Source organism: Corapipo altera, unplaced genomic scaffold (genome assembly GCF_003945725.1).
Source record: "Corapipo altera isolate COAL_440 unplaced genomic scaffold, ASM394572v1 326, whole genome shotgun sequence".
Taxonomy (NCBI): Eukaryota; Metazoa; Chordata; class Aves; order Passeriformes; family Pipridae; genus Corapipo; species Corapipo altera.
In genome coordinates this window covers 1,246,869-1,267,037 of record NW_020884945.1, presented here as the reverse complement: position 1 = coordinate 1,267,037, position 20,169 = coordinate 1,246,869, and the positions used below count along the sequence as shown (strand labels likewise).

The 20,169-nt window shown below is 51.0% G+C and overlaps 1 protein-coding gene across 1 annotated transcript in view; it reads left to right on the top strand.

The window, feature by feature from the left end:
* Positions 1-4,300: 4,300 nt before the first annotated feature.
* LOC113956159 (exocyst complex component 1-like) overlaps positions 4,301-20,169 on the top strand; it is a 26,795-nt gene continuing 10,926 nt past the window's right edge. Inside the window, exons 1-8 of the mRNA XM_027662394.1 lie at positions 4,301-4,382; positions 5,592-5,773; positions 7,033-7,151; positions 11,415-11,574; positions 12,496-12,689; positions 15,823-16,050; positions 17,339-17,471; positions 19,106-19,215. Coding sequence (XP_027518195.1) covers positions 5,650-5,773; positions 7,033-7,151; positions 11,415-11,574; positions 12,496-12,689; positions 15,823-16,050; positions 17,339-17,471; positions 19,106-19,215 — 1,068 coding nt within the window. The 5' untranslated portion in view covers positions 4,301-4,382; positions 5,592-5,649. The remainder of the gene's footprint in view (positions 4,383-5,591; positions 5,774-7,032; positions 7,152-11,414; positions 11,575-12,495; positions 12,690-15,822; positions 16,051-17,338; positions 17,472-19,105; positions 19,216-20,169) is intronic.

Sequence of the window (20,169 nt, the reverse complement as noted above, 5' to 3'; positions counted from 1 at the left end):
GGGAGGTCTGGGATGTGCTTGGATCCAAATTCACCCTCCTGTGTGGCAGGGAAGGTCCCTCCTGGCACAGGGATGGGAGCCAGGGATGCTGCAGCACGTCCTCCTGTCCTCATGTGTTTAGTTTGCTCCCTCTCTCTTCCAAATCTGTAGAGAATCATGGAATAGTTTGGGTTGGAAGAGACCTAAAAGCTCATCTGCTTCCAACTCTGCCTTCCACTAGCCCAGGTTGCTCCAACCTGGCCTTGGACACTCCCAGGGATCCAGGGGCAGCCACAGCTTCCCTGGGCAAACTGTGCCAGGGCCTCCCATCCTCACAGCCAAGAATTCCTTCCCAGTATCCCACCTAAATTTCCCCTCTTTCAGAGAGAAGGACAGCTAGAGAAGCAGGACAGCTACTGACTTTTAGCTCTGCAAAGCTCAGGAAGTCCAGCTCTGCAGCTGCCTCTGTAATTTTAATTTCTCCTGCCCCATGTCTGTGCTTTGCCAGAGGATTTTGGGGATATCTCTGCTCCTGGTGTTGGGATTCACTCCTGGAGCCTCAGCCAGACGTGGCCTGGGGCACATGGGCAAAGCTCTGGAGCAGTGATGGGATGCAGGAGCAGCATCAGACACTGCTGGTGTTGCAGCTGCAAAGGGCTTGTTGAAGAAATTAGGGATGTGAAGCTCTTGGAATGATGATGGTTTGGTCCTGGGTATAGGAAAGGAAAAAAGGGGGAGTCATCAAATCAATATTTTGTTCAACTCTCATCTTTCTTGACCTCAGCTCTCATCCATCATCATCACATCAAAGGTGGTGTTGTAGCACTCTGTGCTTCCCCCTGCTTTCCCTGGGAAGGGGGAAGATGGGATTGGAACCCCCTGTTGGTGTTTGGAGCAGTGCTGTCCCTGCATATCTGGCCATCTAATGATCCAGAGCAGGTCCCTCCTGAGAAGTCCTGGTTGCCACCTCTTTTTCAGGGGCAGTGGCAGGATCCAGCCATTAAACATCAAAATAGTTGGACATTGTGGGAATGCAAAGTGTTCAAGAACCAAGAATAAGATTGCACAACAAGTCCCTGCAGCAGAAAACTAAAGAGCTTAAATCTTCTGTGGTGCCCTGCAGCAAAACCAGCTTTGTGTTCCCTGGATAGGGAGGAAGAGGAAAGGAAACTCTTGCAGGTTGTTAATCTTGGCCAGGGAGTGGCCATCAGACACCCCACACTGTGCCTGGCTTTGATTCCTCCAGCCTGAACACTGAAATAATCCAGTTATTCCTGTGCTTGGAACTGGGTGGGAAATTAATGCAAGGCACACTTGCATTTCCCTTCTCTTTCAGAGCTCATTTCCACCTGCAATTTCCTCGTTTCTCTTTGCATGGAAGCTGCTCAAAACACCCCCTGGATTTTTTAAAACAGCCCTGTATTGATTCTTCAGGATTACGAGTTTGCAGCAATAGAGATTAATTGCTCATTTGCATCCCTCTTACAGCTGCTGCATCCTGATGCAGACGAGGGCAGGGAAAGGCTTTTGCAAGGTTTGCTTGGGGTTTTGGGGGGTTGTTTTTCCTTCCCCAGCTCTCCCAAAGGCTGGATGTACCCTCTGCTTGAAATAAAAGCTTGGATTCCTCCGTGTCTCCCCCAGACATGAGGCCCAAGGGAAATAATCCAAGGGAATGATGTGTCTGGGTGCTGGTGCTGAGACTGCAGAGCTGCTGAGCAGCTTTCCTGAGCTCCTGGGGCTGCCAGAAATCCTGGAGTAACTCCTTCTTTCCTGCTTGATGCCAGAATTCTTCTTTTTTAGCCAAGCAGGACGGACTTAAAGACCCTTCCCTGCTCCCAGTGGAGTTGAGACTTGTGGAGCAGGCTGGTGTCTGGGTGAGTTCCTTTCTGTGCAAGGATATTTCCCTGGAATGCCAGTGGGGGGAGAAGAAAGTCCTCTCCACAAGAGAGGAGAGGTAAAGAAGGCTGAATTTGTGGAAATAATATAAAATTGAGTAAGAATGGAAGCCCTGGGACAGCATCTCCACCGCCCTGCAGTGATGGCCCCGTGCTGATGCTGTCCTGCTGCGGGGTGGGGTGGCATTTCTGTCTCCTCCATGGTGCTTGTCCCATCTTTGGACAAGGGATGGAGTGACAGGACAAGGGGAATGGCTTCAAATGGCAGGGTTGGATGGGATATTGGGAAGGAATTCTTGGCTGGAAGGGTTGGGCAGATAAACCGTGGCTGCCCCATCCCTGGCAGTGTCCAAGGCCAGGTTGGAGCAGCCTGGGCTCGTGGAAGGTGACCCTGCCCATGAAACAGGATGAGTTTCAAGGTCTTTTCCCACCCAGGCCATTCCATGATTCCCTAATTCACCCTCTGGAGTGCCCGTGATGTCCTTGAGGCTCACAAATGAGAGGAGTTGTTTTGCCAAGGCACCAACCACGGCAGGGGCATCGGAACAGCTTTGCCCGGGCTGGTGTGGAACAGCCCGTGGGCATCACCAACCCCACCCTGGCAGGGTCCTGGGACCCTTTGCTGGGGGAGGAGGGCTGGGGAGACACGAGTTCTGGAGAGGCTTCAGCCCTTTTTAACCAAATAAAGAGGAAACGGGGGGGGGGGGGGGGGGGGGGGGTGATTTTACCTTAATTTTGACTTTCTTTAACAAAACAAGGAGGAAATGGGGAGTGATTTTTGACTCTCCCTAACAAAACAAAGAGGAAATGGAGGGTGATTTTACCTTGATTTTGACTCTCTTTAACCAAACAAAGAGGAAATGGAGGGTGATTTTGACTCTCCTTAATGAAACAAAGAGGAAATGGGGGGTGATTTCACCTTGATTTTAAATTTCCTTAACAAAACAAAGAGGAATTGGAGGGTTATTTTACCTTGATTTTGACTCTTTTTAATGAAACAAATAGGAAATGGAGGGTGATGATTTTGACTTTCTTTAAAAAAACAAAGAGGAAATGGAGGGTGATTTTGACTCTCCTTAATGAAACAAAGAGAAAATGGGGGATGATTTTACTTTGATTTTGACTCTTTTAAACCAAACAGGAAATTGGGGGTGATTTTACTTTGATTTTTGACTCTTTTTAACCAAAGAGGAAATGGAGGCTTATTTCACCTTGATTTTGACTCTTTCTTAGCAAGCAAAGAGGAAATGGGGAGTGATTTTACCATGATTTAGACTTTTCTAAATGAAACAAACAGGAAATGGGGGGTGATTTTACCTTGCTTTTGACTCTTTTCAATGAATCACAGAGGAATTAGAGGGTGATTTTACCTTGATTTTGATTTTCCTTAACAAAACAAAGAGGAAATGAAGGGTGATTTTACCTTGATTTTGACTCTTTTTAATGAAGAAACAGGAAATGAGTGGTGATTTTACCTTGACTTTGACTCTCTTTAACTAAAAAAAGAGGAAATAGAGGGTGATTTTGACTCTTTTTAATCAAACAAAGCGGAAATTGGTGGTGATTTTACCTTGATTTTGACTTTCTTTAACAAAAAGAGGAGGAAATAGAGGGTGATTTTACCTTGATTTTGACTCTTTTTAACCAAACAAGGAGGAAATGGAGGCTGATTTTAACTTGATTTTGACTCTTTCTCAGCAAGCAAAGAGGAAATGGGGGGTGATTTTACCTTGATTTTGACTCTTTTTAACCAAACAAGGAGGAAATTGGGGGTGATTTTACTTTGATTTGACTGTTTTTAACCAAAGAGGAAATGGAGGGTGACTTTGACTCTCTTTAATGAAACAAAGAGAAAATTGGGGGGTGGGTGATTTTACCTTGATTTTGAGTTTCTTTAACAAAAAAAAGGAGGAAATGGGGTGTGATTTTTGCCTCTCCTTTACAAAACGAAGAGGAAATGGGGGGCGATTTTACGTTGATTTTGACTCTTTTTAAACAAACAAGGAGGAAACAGGGGGTGATTTTACCTCGATTTTGACTCTTTTTAACCAAACAAGGAGGAAACAGGGTGTGATTTTACCTCGATTTTTGGCTCTTTTTAACCAAACAAGGAGGAAATGGGGGATGATTTTACCTCGATTTTGATTTTTTTTAACCAAACAAGGAGGAAACAGGGGGTGATTTTACGTTGATTTTGACTCTTTTTAACCAAACAAGGAGGAAACAGGGGGTGATTTCACCTTGCTTTGCTTTCCCCCCTCTCCCCTGCCCCGAGGCTCATCGTGCCCACGTTGCACCCGGTCCTTGCCACTGCACCGGGGATTTCCTGCCCTGACCTCGCAGCCCCACTCAGGTTCTCCAGGCTTCCTGTTTGTCTCTCAAAGCTCTCATTTCACAGCACAAACCATTTCCTGGCCCGAGGCTCCTCGCACTGAAGTCCCCGTGTTTCTCCTCAGCCGGTAAAGCCTTCGCTGGCTCTTCCTTGTCTTCTTCACTGCCAGCCCTTGGGTGGGTGATGGGCACCTCTGGGAGAACTTCAGGAAGGTCTCACTGACATTCTGAAGTCGTGCAGGTTGTCTGCAGGAAATGGGGAGTGAGGCAGCTCTGCTGCTGAGCAGCTTTTCAATTACAGCCCCGGCGAGTGTTGTGCTCTCTGCATTAACTTCTCCAGCAGCACTGAGCCCTCTATTACTCTGGCTTTCAATCATTTCCCTGGAGCTGTTTGTTGCTCAAGTGCTGTTACAAATGAATTAATGGGTTCAAAATGGGGTGTGGGGCTGCCATCCCACCTGTCTCTGGATGGGAATGCCATTAGAGAGGTTGAAAAGCTGACAGGGATGGAGAAACCAAGATAACCTGGTGAGGGACTTCAGTCAAAGGGATGTTGTGGTGACAGAACCGTTTTAGCAGTAAATTTCCTTTTTTTGGGGGGGGTCACAGGCGTGGCAGAATTCGTTTAATAATTGCAGATGTGATTTCAAGCTCGTTAACTGTATGGCTGAGCTCAAACCCCATCGCTGTGGGAGGGAGCTGGGGAGGGTTCATTGGTTTCAGTAAAATTCAATAGGAGCAAATTTCTCTTCCAAAACATTCCAAGGGCCTGTTCTGAATGTTGTTATTTTCCTACAGCCCCGTATTTTTATTTATCTCTAATTCTCACCTTTTTTTGGTAGCCACTTTGCTACTTTTCCTCCCCACATGGCTCAAAGGCTGGGAAGTAACTGCTGGTTGTTTCTAAGTGTTTCTCCAGGACCTACAGGATGTGAAGTGCCAGGAACCCTGGGAGTTCTGGGTCTGACTTACAGGGGTGACACCTCTCCATGACAGGGCAGTGGTGTTGGAAGTAGATGATCTTTAAGGTGCCTTCCAACCCAACTTCCCAGACAGGCCTAAGAGTCACAGAATCCCAGGATGGTTTGGGTTGGAAGGACCTTAAAGCCCATCCAGTCCCACCCCCTGCCACGGGCAGGGACACCTCCCACTATCCCAGGTTGCTCCAAGCCCTGTCCAACCTGGCCTTGGACACTTCCAGGGGTGGGGCAGCCACAGCTTCTCTGGGCAACCTGTGCCAGGGCCTGCCCACCCTCCCAGGGAGGAATTCCTTTCCGAAATCCCATCTAACTCTGGCAGTTTGAAGCCATTCCTGTCCCTCCAGGCCCTTGGCCTGGGGCAGCACAGCTCCTCTGGATGCCCTCCCCAGCCTGGCTGTGTTTGCAGGAGGTCACCACGAGCAGCAGCACCCTCAGCCACACTGCCCTGGTGCTCTGGTCCCACCATGGCTTCTCTCTGGAGCTCGCTGGAAAAGGACCTGTTCAACCCTCAGAAGAAGAGGCTGCTGGAAACCATCCGGGTCTGGAAAACAGGGAAGAAGAAGAAGATGTCCATCCTCTGTGTTGTGGGTGAGAACTCCAAGGGGAAGAAACCCTGGACGGTTTCTTTCTGTCATAGTTTGGTATCTGATGGCTCTTTTCCTGCTCTGGGAGAAGGGGTAGAATCCCTGTTGGGAATGCTGTGTTTTAAGATTAAACGAAGGAAACCTTCATCCCAAGAAGGAGCCGTGTCATGTCAGTGTGTCAGTCAAGAACTGGCAACAAAAGCACACTGATGATCTGTAGGTGGCTGGGAAGAGCAGGATTTGCTCCCTCCAGGAATGTAAGAGGGGTTTTTTTAGGCCATTTGCATCAATTCTGTCATTAGAGGTCAGCAACAAGCTGTTCTAACCCGACCCAGCGCTGCAGCCTCGCTCTGTCCGTGGTTTTGGTGAGAGCTTTAACATTCCAGGAGGACAGAGTTGTTTGATCAGGAGCCAAAGGAGCAAATCCTTCGGGATATTTGCCATCTCCTTCGGTCTCTGCTTTTCTAGTTGCTCCATCACTCCTGAGAAGTTGTTAGTGTAGATTATTTTTTTTTTTTTCACAAATTTGTAGGGGAGAGACTTTCCTGCCAATGAGTTTCTAGACAGTGTAGTCACCTACAGCATCGATTTCCAAAAATCTTAATCAGAGTGTTTGACCCAAATGAAGTCCTTCAGCTCCCTCTGTAGCCAGTGGAGGGCAGGAGGAATATCCCCAGCATGTGGCATCTAAAACACACGAGTTACCCCTGGAACTGGCTGGCTCAGATTTCTGGAGATATCAAACTCGGATGGAAAATCAAAATGTTAACTGCCAGAAAATAATTCTGTGAGCACTTCCCAGCTGAACCAAGAGGTGCCTGACAGCTGATTGGCACAGGAATTGATTTTGGATGAGATATATTAGTGTGGGTGTCAGTCAAACAGCTCAGTGCTTTTGGACTCCGTTGTAGGGCCAGAAATATGGTACAAAACTGCCATAAACCTTATTGCACTTGGGCACCCTGGTCCTGTTGTATTTGGATCCTGCTGAAATCTGACTTGTGCCATTCCAATGGCCTGGTTTAAAACTCTTGGGAATGGTTGGGAATCCCTCCACAGACTTCTAAATGCTCCGGATTAGATGCCAGAGAGCCCTTCCCCTCTGTAAATACTCAATGAAAAGCCAGTGTAGCCACTCTTCATCTGACCACAAGGGCAAATCAGTGTCTGTGGGTCTGTCTATGCCTGTCTCCCCCCACCTTGAACTGCTGTCCTGGGCTGACAGTGATGTTTTGGGTGGTTTTTCCCTGTTCTCCTCCCCAGTGGACACCTGGAGGCCGGTGCAGCCGTGCCTGGTGCAGGTCAGGGCGGAGCCGCTCCGGACAAGGCGCTGGTGGCCTCTGGCAGAGCTCAGGCTGGTGGATGGCAAGAGCCTCCAGCAGGTAGGACTGGCTTTCCTTCTGTGCCAAAGAAATGTGAGGATCCCTTTGGGAATCCAGGCCAGGATCCATCAGGGAATCCAGGTCAGGATCCCTTTGGGAATCCAGGCCAGGATCCATCAGGGAATCCAGGCCAGGATCCATCAGGGAATCCAGGTCAGGATCCCTTGGGGAATCCAGGCCAGGATCCATCAGGGAATCCAGGTCAGGATCCATCGGGGAATCCAGGCCAGGATCCATCAGGGAATCCAGGATCTATTGGGGAATCCAGGCCAGGATCCATTGGGGAATCCAGGCCAGGATCCATTGGGGAATCCAGGTTCTCTGGTGCTCAGCCCAGGAGGAGCAGTGAGGTGTGGGAGGTTTCCCACACAGTGCTGCCCCAGCCTGGCTGACTCGAATTTTGAGGCAAAACCCACCATTTCAAACAATTCCAAGCCCTCTGCCCTCCCTTGGAGCTGTTTCCTGGAGCATGGGGAGCTGAGGTGCCTCCCTGGATGGTTCCTCCATCCTGCATCAGTGCTGCTGGGCTGTCATTTCCCTCAGCCCTTCCAGGGACATGCTGAGGCTGGAGGCATTTCCGTCCCTCCGGAGTCATCCAGCTCTAAGTTTGGGAATGTCAGGCTGGCCAAATACTTGATTTGCTCAAACACTTGGTGGTATTCCATCAAAGGTTGGACTTGATGGTCCTAGAGTTCTTCTCCAGCCTTAACGATTCCGTGATTCCACGTTGCTGCACGGACGCAGCTTCCATCAAATCCAGTGGACAGGCTTATTCCCCAGGCACGGGACCTCCTGGAGCTCTTTGCAGGAGCCCTCAGAGGCTGGGGAGATGGGCTGCAAAGCTCTCCTCTTGTCAAGTCTCCTCTTGTCTTGCCATGGTTTGGGTTGGAAGGACCTTAAAACCCATCCAGTGCCACCCCCTGCCATGGGCAGGGACACCTCCCACTGTTCCAGGTTGCTCCAAGCCCTGTCCAACCTGGCCTTGGACACTTCCAGGGATGGGGCAGCCACAGCTTCTCTGGGCAACCTGTGCCAGGGCCTGCCCACCCTGGTGAGGGTGCACTGGCAGGACACAGCCAGGCCCATCTGTTGGTCCATGTTGACAAAGCTTCTTGAAGGACATTTGCAAGGGGTATTTACAGATTAGATGGAGGCATTTGCTGAAAAGAAGGATTATGGAGGGCTGGCATCTGTGCCTTTAGGGTGACATTAAGGTTTTAGGGCAAGACAGCACGGACAAGATATTCCCTTTCTGCTGCTGGGGCTGGCAGAGGGTCGTTAAAGTCATTATAATTAGGTTTTTTATTAATGGGAATGTTCCAGGGGCTTTGGCAACATGCCTGGGATTTCACAAGCACGGAAATAAATGAGGGAAAGAGCAGCTTTCTAGTTCTACAGCCAGGACAAATAAAGTACAGCTGCACAGCATGTCTGGCAGGAAAATCAAATCCAATGCAGCTTTGCAGGGCATCTTGATCCTATGGGCAGAACTGGTATCTCCCTGACAGCTCTCCTTGGTATCTCCAGAGCTGATATCTCCTTGTCTCACGAGGAGAGAGGTGCTCTCACCAGCCTGAGCTCCCAATGCTTTGGCTCCTGAGGAATTCAGATTAGAAGACACTTCCAGGATTTTCAGTCCTTTTCCCCTTCCATTTGCCATCCCAGTGAGGTTAACTCTAGATGAAAGGATTTTTGAACCCTCTCCTGCTGGGAGGCAAATAGAGAACTTGGTTCTCCTGGTGGCAAAAACCTCCGGATACCTCCCATCCTGCATTCCTGACACATCCTCCTGGTTGGGCTGTGTCTGTCCTTCAGCTTACAGAGCTCTTTGCCCTTGCAGATGTATTTTTGGATTGCAGTCACCTCCCCTTTTAACCTTCCCTCTGGCAGGCTGAGGGCTGATGTCCCAGTCCCCTTCCCTGGTGACTGGTGACAGCACAAGGGGGATTGGTTTTAAAGGGACAGAGGGCAGGGTTAGATGGGATAGTGGGAAGGAATTCTTCCCTGGGAGGGTGAGGAGGCCCTGGCACAGGTTGCCCAGAGAAGCTGTGGCTGCCCCTGGATCCCTGGGAGTGTCCAAGGCCAGGCTGGGAGGAATTCTGAGCAATGTGGGATAGTGGAAGGTGTCCCTGCTCATGGACTGGAATGGGATGTGCTTTAAGGTCCCTTTAGATGCTCTTTAAGGTCTCTTTCCAACCCAAATGATCCTATCAATCCATGACTCCCTGACTTCTCTCTTCCCTGGAGCCTCTTCCAGGCTGAACTTCTCTTTCTTGAATGTGGAAAGCCAGAATTGTTCCCTTTCATTCCTAAAATAGGATCCACTTACCAGCTGAAATCAAAAGAAGAGTTTCCCTGGCACCAGCAAACACTGACACTGCAAGTGCAGCCGTGCCTAAAGCTACAGCTCCCCTGCCCAAACCAGCCTGAATACTGATGAGGGGATTCATTAATGCCTCCCTGCTTTAACAGCTCCTCACAAGGCACTGTTATAACCCTGTGGGCCCTCAGTTCCTCCCCCAGACATCCCTGCTCTGCTCCAGCCCTGTGAAGCAACGTGGGGGTTTGATGGATTAATCCAAGGTGTCTTGGAAACGACCCACAATGTGTTGTAGGACTCAGACACTCCCTGCCTGTGATGATGCTCAGTGCCAATAATTTTAAGTTTAAGGCTTCTGAGTTCTCCAGAAGGCTCAGGCTGTGCTGCAGAGCTCATGGGATGGTGCAGGAAGGACTTTCCTGCCATGGGATATTCTGAATTCAGCAAACCCCGTTTTTCTTTCCACTTATCTAGTGGAAAAAAACAAGTCTCCTGTGGCTGGAGTTCCCCCTCCACGAGACAACATCCTCAGGGCATAGGTAGATGTAAACCTATTGACATTTCTAGGGATGAAAACAACTTGGGAAATGCTTTTCCTTCCCAGTCCCTGCTCCTGTTCTCTCAGGTGACCTTCCCTGCAGGGTGATGGCAGGTGAAGCCCGAGGGACACGACACTGCTGCCACGGGGATTTCAGGGCTGGGCTGGTGGAAACCTGGTCCTGGGCTTCCTCTGGGTGTTCCCAACCTCGCAGTGAAGAGAGGTTTTGAGATTTCAGCTGGGCCAAAAATAAGCCCCACGGAAGGAAAAGCAGCGTCCGGGGAGAAAGAAAAACGGGAGAAAAATGAGATAGAGCTGGAAGGAGATTAAAAAGGAAAAGGGAAACTGGTAGAAAAAACCAACAGCGAAGGAACGTGTTGTTTTCAGACTTCACTTCCCTGTGTGGGTGGGGAGGCCCTGGCACAGGTTGCCCAGAAAATCTGTGGCTGCCCCATCCCTGGAAATGTCCAAGGCCAGGTTGGAGCAACCTGGAATAGTGGAAGGTGTCTCTGCCCATGGCAGGGAGGGGAATGAGCTTTTTATAGGGATGAAAACAGCTTGGGAAATGCCACGGGTGCTTTTTTTCCCCCAGTCCCTGCTCCCGTTCTCTCCCTTCCCTGCCAGGAGATGGGGCTGCAGGGGGAAGCCCGAGTGACACCACGCTGCTGCCACAGGGATTTGAGCCTGTGGAAACCTGTTCCTGGGCTTCCTCTGCGTATTCCCAACCTCTGAGTGAAGAGAGGTCTGAGATTTTGAGGATTGCAGAGGGAATGTCTGCAGTGGGGGCTGGGTGGGTGTTGGACTCACCCCAAATTCTCGATTCCAGCTGATCACACTGTCTCACACAGCACATCATTGCACCACAGAGCTCATTGCCACGGGATGCTGGAGGTGCCAACACTCTGAATAAGTTCCAAAAACCACCAGAGGAAACCAGGGACAGCAGGTCCTTCAAGGGCTGTTAAACACAGGGCTGCAGATCCAACCTCCAGCTCAGTGAGCTGCTGGATCACGGGCTGCTGGAGCCTGCCAGGGAATCCTGAAGGCACCAGAACTCTGGGCTTGCCCTTTGAATGCTTTTTATCCCAAACATCTGCCACTGGCCACTGTCAAGACTCATCAGCCATCCCCCAAAACCGCAGTGGAAGGTGAAGGGCTTTATCTTAGCTGAAAATAAATGAGTGTGATGAGTCAGGACTGGCTGACTGCTGGGGCTGAGCCACTCTGGGTGTCCCAGTGTCCCCTCCTGCGGCCAGAACTGCTGTTCATCCTTCCTTCTCAGTGCTCTGATCATGATAATTTGCCAAGTGCCGTGAACACACCTCTCAAACGTGCTGCAAACCTGTGCTGGGTGTCCCTGGTGTGGCCAGTGGTGGCTAATTGCTGGTGGTAATTAACCATCTAGGCCAGCCTGGACTTTGACCTGCAGTTTGACAAGGTGTACAAGTGGACCACCAGCAGCTTTGAGGAGAAGAAGACCTTTCTCAGGTGCCTGTGGAAGCTGAGCCACCGGTTCCTGGGCAGAGCTGTGACCTTTGTGAACGTCCCCTCGTGTGCACTGGAAGGTAAATCATTCCCTTGGCACACTCACAGGGGCTTTTGGCATCATCACCCAGAGGTGATGATGATCCACACCCACTTCAAACAGTGGGTGTGGATGGTGGGAGAGGGGGAGGGGGTACCAGGGAGAGGGAATCAGTGAGGAGGAACCGTGTTTGGGGTATTTGGAGGTGGAGGCACCCGACCTATCCAGCGGCCACGGTGACACAGTGCCAGGCTGGGAAGAAAAATAGACAGTTTATCTTATTTTCAGAGCTCCTCTCTGCACCCTGGGCTGGGGAGGGGAGTAAAGTGTGGGTGATGCCAGGGCAGGGGTGACTGCCTGCCTGGTGACATCCCCCCACCAAGAAATAAAGATGTATGTGGATATAGAAATAGATTTTACTTCACAACACGTGATTATCAGTGTCTTTCATAGAATCACAGAAGGGCTGGGGTTGTAAGGGACCTTAAGGACCATGGAGTTCCAAACCCCTTCCACTATCCCAGGTTCCTCCAACCTGGCCTTGGACACTTCCAGGGATGGGGCAGCCACAGGTTCTCCTGGCAACCTGTGCCAGGGCCTGCCCATCCTCGTGGTACAAACCTCCTTCCTTGTATCTAATTCAAATCTAAGTCTCTTCACCCCTGACACTTGTCCCAGCTTTGTAGGACATATCAAAATGTCCCAGCACCCAATCCCAGAGAGGTGAGCAACTAAAAACCCAACCAGAGCTCCAGTTAAATTCCAGTGGTGTGTTTTGTCCCTCTCACGAAGCTGAGCCTTTATCCCACACCCACCTTCCTTTGCTTTGACCTTGCTCTGAGTGGGCAGAGACCAAGCCCAGTGAGCTCCTGTCACCTCATTTTAGCAGGGCTGATAAAACGACAGGTTTATGGTCACTCCAAGGCTCTGGCCATCTCCACGTCTCCTCCTGCCCACACAGGGATGCCAAGACCCCAAGAAGACAGGAAGGACCCCGAGGAGGCTGAGAGCCAGGAGGGGCTCAGCTCTTACCAGGAGATGACTCCAAAGGAAGCTGGTGATGTGCTGAAGGTGCTGGAGGAGTACGAGCCCCTCATGAGCAACTCCGTGGCCTTTGCAGAGCAGCTGAGCAGGGAGCTCCACAAGCTGGATGAGGTACAGGGGCCAAGGGGGGCACTCACCTGGAAAGAAGGTGCTGGGCATATAGAGACCAAAGAGCTGGGGAGCAGCAGCTCCTTCCTTCGCCGGGAAAACTTGATCTGGCAGCAATTTCTGGGAGCAGTTTTGGCTCAGGGTCTAACTGTGGGACACAGGGGGTGTGGGGTGCTCTGGGGCTGGCTGAGGGACATGGGTGAGACTGGGAAGGGAAGGGCCAAAAATGAGCCCTGCAGAAGGAAAAGGAGCATTTGGGGAGAAAGCGAATGGGGGAAAATGAAATAGTGCTGGAAGGAGATTAAAAAAGCAAAAGACTAAAGGGGTCCAAGAGAGCTGGAGAGAGACTTGGGACAAGAGTATGCAGGGACAGGACACAGGGAATGGCTTCCCACTGCCAGAGGGCAGGGATAGATGGGATATTGGGAAGGAATTCTTCCCTGGGAGGCTGGGGAGGCCCTGGCACAGGTTGCCCAGAGAAGCTGTGGCTGCCCCTGGATCCCTGGAAGTGTCCAAGGCCAGGTTGGAGCAACCTGGGCTAGTGGAAGGTGTCCCTGCCCACGGCAGGGGTGGAAAGGGATGATCTTTAAGGTCCTTCCAACCCAAAGCATTCTGGAGTTGTATGACTAGTGGCCTTTATTGACTCCATGTGTGTTTGTCTGCATTTCCACAGAGGAAAACTTCTTCTTTTGAGTGCTGGAGCCAAAAAAAAAAAAAAAAAAAAAAGCCAGAGAAAGCTGCTTCAAGCATTTATCTTATGCTAAAATACCTGGTGCTGGCATTTTATGGGGAGAGAACCAAAGAGAAAAGAGAAAAAAAAAAAACAAGCCAAAGAAAATATCCTAAAGCAACCACAAGCCCTAAATCCAACCTCCTTTACCTCCAGTGTTTGCTGTATTCCCAATATATGACTTATTACTGTTGGAAATTCAGCAGTTAATCTGGAAGACCAAACTCCTGAGGTCTGTTCCTGCCAGCTCCTGGCAAGTCCTACAGGCACTTTGTGACTGTTTCCCAGTAAAATACCCTGTGAGAGCAACTAATACATCTCTATTAAGTTATTTGAGATGAAAGCAGCTGTTGCATACATTATTTTAATGCCTCCTAATGAAAAAAATGTGATTTATCTCTAACAGAAATTAATCAATGAGACGTTTCTATTTCTGAGGCTTAATCTGCAGTATTAAGTGTTATTAATACCAGCAAGTTGGACTGGCACATGCATCTATTTAAATGCTTTTCCCCACATCCCAGTGATGACACCTTGGCCTCCTCTCTCCATATTAATCACCCACCTCATCTGGGGCTCTCAAAACTCACCGCAGTGACAGCCAGAGAGTTCTTCTCTGCTCCAGGGGGAAGGATGGCACTGATTTGTACATTGCTATTCCTGTGTCATTCCAGGATCCCAGCACCTGGGGAACCACAGGCAGCTCCCAGCAGCTCTGCAGCTGGAGTATATTACTTTTCCAGGAGCAGGGATCCTCTGGAGAGCCCCTTCCACGGGCACTGCCCTGTCAGTGACACCGGTGATGCTTCACTCAGGGCAACCCCCTGTGTGGCTGTGAAGCCCTAATAGGACCATGTGAAGGCAGGGCAGGGACAGGCCTGGGGGAGGTTTATGGCTCTTAAGAACATTTAATACAATCTTAAGTTCTGGGCAGAACTGGGGGCCCTGGGGATTGCTGGAAAGCAGCAGTCCAGGAGTGGGGCCGGGCTGGGGAGGCTGGTTGGGCATGTTTGCTGAGCATCCTTGGTGCTTTTGGAGGTGAGGTTTGTGCGTTGGACAGGCTGGGAGAGCTGGGGGGGGGGTCGCCTGGAGAAGAGAAGGCTCCAGGGAGAGCTGAGAGCCTCTTCCAGGGCCTAAAGGAGCTCCAGGAGAGCTGGAGAGGGACTGGGGACAAGGGATGGAGGGACAGGACAAGGGGGAATGGCTTTAAACTGACATAGAGTGAGATGGGATATTGGGAAGGAATTGTTCCCTGTGAGGGTGGGGAGGCCCTGGCACAGGTTGCCCAGAGAAGCTGTGGCTGCCCCATCCCTGGAAGTGTCCAAGGCCAGGTTGGATGGGGCTTGGAGCAACCTGGGCTGGTGGAAGGTGTCCCTGCCCATGGCAGGGGGTGGCACTGGATGGGCCTTTAGGTGCCTTCCAACCTAAAGCCTTCTTCTAGAGCTGGAGCTTCCAGTTCATCTTCATCCCGACAGCAGTGCAGGTGGAGCTTGGAGAAAGTCCTTAACACAAGGACTGGAGATGCCCAGCATGGATTGTGCTTCCAGGCACATCCCTAACCCAGAGCTCAGGGTCTGTCCAAGCCACAACAACCCAATTTGGGTTGTCAAGAGGCTTCTCTTTGCTCTTCTTCGCTTCTCTCCCTCCCCTCAGCGAGCTGAGCACGGGGCGGGCTGGGGAGTGCAGCTGCTTCTGATGCTCTTCATTTAATGAAAAAGACATCAGAAAATTAAATTATCAGAGCAGACAAACCTCTTTAAAAGCTTTATTAACAGAGAGAAAAAGCAGCAGCCTGGAAAGCTCAGGCCTGCCAGGCCTGTGCCTCTGGACTGTTTTCTTTCCTGGGACATGGGCCCTGCAAAGGATACAAGGAAGGTTTGGAAGTGTGGGATCTCTTGCAGAGCTTGTCAGCAGCGATTAACATGCCAGGGGATCTGCACCACCCACCCAAACAAGCTCCTGAGCCCTCCTTAGGCAAATTGTGCCTTCAGGGCATGTCTCATGCATGATTTAATTGTTATTAATTGCACTGCCAGAGCAGCTCAGCTGGGAGACAGCCTGGCAGTGCCCTGAGCTGGGCTAAATGGGCTGAGACAGGCCCTTGGCAGAGCCGTGGGGTGCAGGGATGTGTTGGAGACACCCCCTCACATCTGGGGTGCTTTCCTACAAGGAGGCCCTGGCACAGGTTGCCCAGAGAAGCTGTGGCTGCCCCATCCCTGGAAGTGTTCAAGGCCAGGTTGGAGCAACCTGGGATAGTGGGAGGTGTCCCTGCCCACGGCAGGGGGGTGGGATGGGCTGGGCTTTAAGGTCCTTCCAGCCTAAACCATTCCAGATTCTCTGCTTTGACTCTGAGCTGAGTCCATCAGTCCCTTCTCAGCCCTGGATCCCTCTGTTCTCCATCCCCAGGCCAACCTCCAGGCCATCATCTCCTCGGAGCAGGAGGTGACACAGCTGATGAGCTCCATCGACGAGGCCCTGGCAGAGGTGGCCAGGGTGGAGGAGACCCTGCAGGTCTATGATGAGCTCCTGGGAAGTGTGAAGCAGCAGATGGACCACATCCACCGGGAAAACTCCCTGCTGCACCGCATGGTCTCCAACAGGAGCAAACTGATGGATGAGCTCCTGTTCCTCACGGTGTGTGCGTCTGTGGAGGCAGTTCCTGTTGGATCTGTTACAAAACAACTTTCAGTGACCTCAAACACTGAAAACTATGATTTGTCTGCAAAGATTAAGGAGCTTCTCTGGCCTAGAAATGAGGGACTGTGTTGTCTTGATGGGCACACGGCCGGGATGGACTCCAGGGGATGTGCAGTCCCCTCACCACCACAGGACTCAAAGTCCTTTTCCTGGGCAGGATTAGTAATGACAAAGCCAAATGATAATTGAACAGCCAGTAATCATTACCTGGGAATGCACAAGCAGAGTAATTAATGAGCAATTAGAGGCAGAACTTGCAACACCCAGCCCTGGTCCAACCTGCTCCCACCAGCACTGATAACCCCCCAGGTAGAAGGGACTTGGAGTGTCCTGAGGCAAACAGAATCACAGGATCAACGAGATTGGAAAAGACCTCTGAGATCATTGAGTCCAACCTTTGATCAAACTCCACCTTGTCACCCAGACCATGGCACTGATACCACATCCAGTCTGTCCTTAAACTCCTCCAGGGATGGTGACTCCACCACCTCTCTGAGCAGCCCATTCCAGTGTCTGATCACTCTCTCTGTGAAGAACTTCTTCCTGAAAAAAACTGTACATCTACCATGGGAAAGCATTCCAGGGACTGACTCCCTGCTACCCTCTTTGTCCAGGGACCCTATTGATTCTCTTCCCACTTCCCACTGATGGGAGTTTCCCCTTTCCTTTTCTCTCTCTTTTCCTTATTTCCCTGTTCTAGAAGGCGATGTGTCCATTCAGTGTGTGCCACCAGCTGTGGCCTTTGTGCCACCAGCCCAGCCCAGCCCCTGCTGGGGGGTGAGGACCTTTCCCCTGTGGTACCAGGGGACGGCACAGCCGGTGGAAAGACTCCAGAGGACCTCTTGGAATATGGGAAAGCAAGTTATTTACAAACATACCACACCAGAAATGCACCCTAGTTCCACAGCTTACGGTGACCTCTGGGCCACTGACCTTCTCATTTCTCGAGCTGCAGCACCAGGAGCTTTTCCCTTCTCCTCCCCACCACCTTGCTGCCAGTAGTGATCCCAGAGGTCCCAGCCCTTTGAAAGCTCAGGCTGAGGTTTGCCAGGGTGTCCTTGGCCACCACTGCAGTTGTTGCTGTGCGGAATTTTGGGTCGGGAGGGGATGGAGCCACGTCGACCCCCCGAGGCAGCTGAGGGGAGCACTTGGCTCTTTCCAGCTTTCCATGTGGGATGAAAACCCAGCTGTGCTTGTACCTGCTCTCTTCTGGCTTTGTTTTCAGACCCGCCTGGACCTCAGCAAGGAGCATTGGGATGTCCTGAGCCGGGTGGATCTTTCCAGCCCTGCCCGAGTGAGATCCTGCAGTGCTGCAGCAGAGGCTTTGTCTGCCTGCATGAACACCCCCCTCCAGCCTGGTGAGTGGAGAGCAGGGACATGCCCAGCCTGTGCTGCACTCCCTGCACCATTCCAGCTTCCCAGCCTCTGCGGGTGGCCCTGAGCCGCTGATGCCGGAGGGGATGTTCCCAGGAATCAGCTCCCGGGATCACTGAACAGCTCTGCAGGCTGCCTGGGAAAAGCAGGAAAGATTGGATTTGGGAAGCTCAGCAGCAGCAGCAGCAGCAGCAGCACACACCCAGGGGCACCGGGGGTGCAGGTTCAGAGCTACGAAATGTTCCCCTGCAGCACATCCAGAGCTGGGAGCTGGGAAACAGGACTGGAGGGTGGGTTTTATTCTGGAGATCTTGGAATCCTGGAATGGTTTGGCTTGGAAGGGACCTTAAAGCCCATCTCATCCACCCCCTGCCATGGGCAGGAACACCTTTCACAGACCAGGTTGTTCCAACCTGGCCTTGGACACTTCCAGGGATGGGGTAGCCACAGCTTCTCTGCCCAACCTGTGCCAGGGCCTCCCCACCCTCACAGCCCAGAATTCCTTCCCAATATCCCATCTAACCCTGCCCTCTGGCAGTGGGAAGATATTCCCTGTGTCCTGTCCCTCCATCCCTTATCCAAAGTCCCTCTCCAGCTCTCCCTGGAGCCTTCTCTTCTCCAGGTGAACCCCCCCAGCTCTCCCAGCCCAAATTGGCTCCATTCCTGGAGGAATCCAATTCCTGCTGTAAACAGCCAAGCTGGGCCATCCATGAACCACAGGCACCTCCTGCTGGGCTGGGAAACTGGTCCAGTTTCCATTAGACTTGAGTCAAACTTCTGCCAAGCATCTCCCCAGTCCCTCTAAATACATGGATATAGGGCAGCACAGTGTGCCAGGGGTGTACAACACCTCCTACAGCTCACAGGGGGTGGGGGAAAGTCATATTTAGAAATTGTGGTCTCCTGGGGCAGCTCAGTTGTCTGTCCTCAAACCTGGAAAAACAAGAATCCATTGGAGCAGCGTGTGGGAGTTGTTGGAGACCTGCTGGTGTCCAGGGACGTGCTCCTGGCATGAAATCCCGAGTTTTCCTTGTGGTGAGGCTGGGGGTGTGTCCTTGGCTGAGGTGGGACTGAGGGATGCTCTGCAATTTTAGGTTTTTTTGAGTTTCAGCTCCCTCCTGGGTTGGATTTCCTTGGGACTGCAGCAAATCCTCTCCCCTTTGTTGGCTTTTGAATGCTGGTATTTATGGCAGGATTTATTCCTGTCCTGTTCCCCAGGGTGTGAGTGATGTGGAGCTGCAGCCCACAGCTCATCCCCTCCAGGCCATGAGATCTTCTCCTTTTTTCCCTCCAGTCCACGATATCCTGCTTTTTATCCCTCCATACCATGATATCATCTCTTTTTCCCTCCATTCCATGATATCCTCCTTTTCTCTCAGTACCATGATATTCTCTCTTTTATCCCTTGATACCTCGGTATCCTCTTTTTTTTTCCTCCTCCCTTTCATGACATTCTCTCTCTTTTCCCTCAATACCCTGATATCCTCTCCTTTTCCCTCCATTCCATGATATCCTCTCTTCTTTCCCTCCATACCCTGGTATCCTCTCTTTCCCGCTCCATTCCATGCTATCCTCTCTTTTCCCCTCAATCCCATGCTATCCCCTCCTTCCCCTCCAGGTTCCCGGAAGCTGCAGGCGGTGGCCGAGCAGCTGATCCTGTTTGAAACCCTCAAGCAGAACTTTGAGAACTCTCTCATCAGTCACATCACCAACATCTTCCAGCTGCAGGTGGGCTTTGCTCCAAATCCCGGGAGATCTGAATATCCCGGGAAAAATCACACCAGGGCTGTAGGGGATGATTTTCCTAAAGTGTCTCCCCAAAGAGGTCTTTCCACATCCCTTCACCCTTCCCAGCCCTTGGGTTAGTTTTGCAGGAATGTAGAAGAAATCCAGCCCTGAAGATTTTTTTAGACTGAAGATTTTTCTCATTTTATTTTGGGGATTGTTGATCTGCTTGTGACACAAAATCCCAGGATAAGAGCCAATCCCTTGATCCTTCGATTAGCACTTTCAGTGCTGATTTTGCAGTTTAAAAGATGTGATGGACAATATCACATCTGATATTGTGATATGTGATGGACAATATCACATCTGATATTTCAGAAATCTGAAAGGAAAATTGGACTCTTCCAGATTTCCTTTCATGAAAAGGAGCGACTCCCAAATCCTCAGGGCTATTTCCTTAAGTCTTCAGTGTTTTCTTTCAAGCCAGGCTGGAAACCGGGAGGGAACTGTGGGATTTCCATCCTTGGAGATTTTCAGATCTTGGCTGGACCAGCTGCTCCACCTGGACCTGCCCTGAACCTTCTGAGCTCCACACGACTCTGAGTCTGTGGTGTGGTGGTCCAGCATTTCCAGAGCCTGGCAAATCCCTCCTATCCATGGCATCCCACCCCCCTAGGCTGAACCACCTCCCCGTGCTCCAAGGGAGGATTTCCAGCATGTTCTTCCACAAGGAGCTTTTCTCCTGTGCTTTCTCCCACGGTGCTTACCTGGATTACCCCGTGTTACTGTGGGCCAGCTCAGACTTGTTCCCAGATAACGGGATTCAAACTCGAGTTCCAAGTGGTCGTGCCTGCCTTGCTTCAGCTTGGAATTTGCTTCTCAAACCCGGAAATTCAGAACTGGAAATCGGAGAAATTCTGAAATTTCAGAACTGGAAATTGCAGAAATTCTGAAATT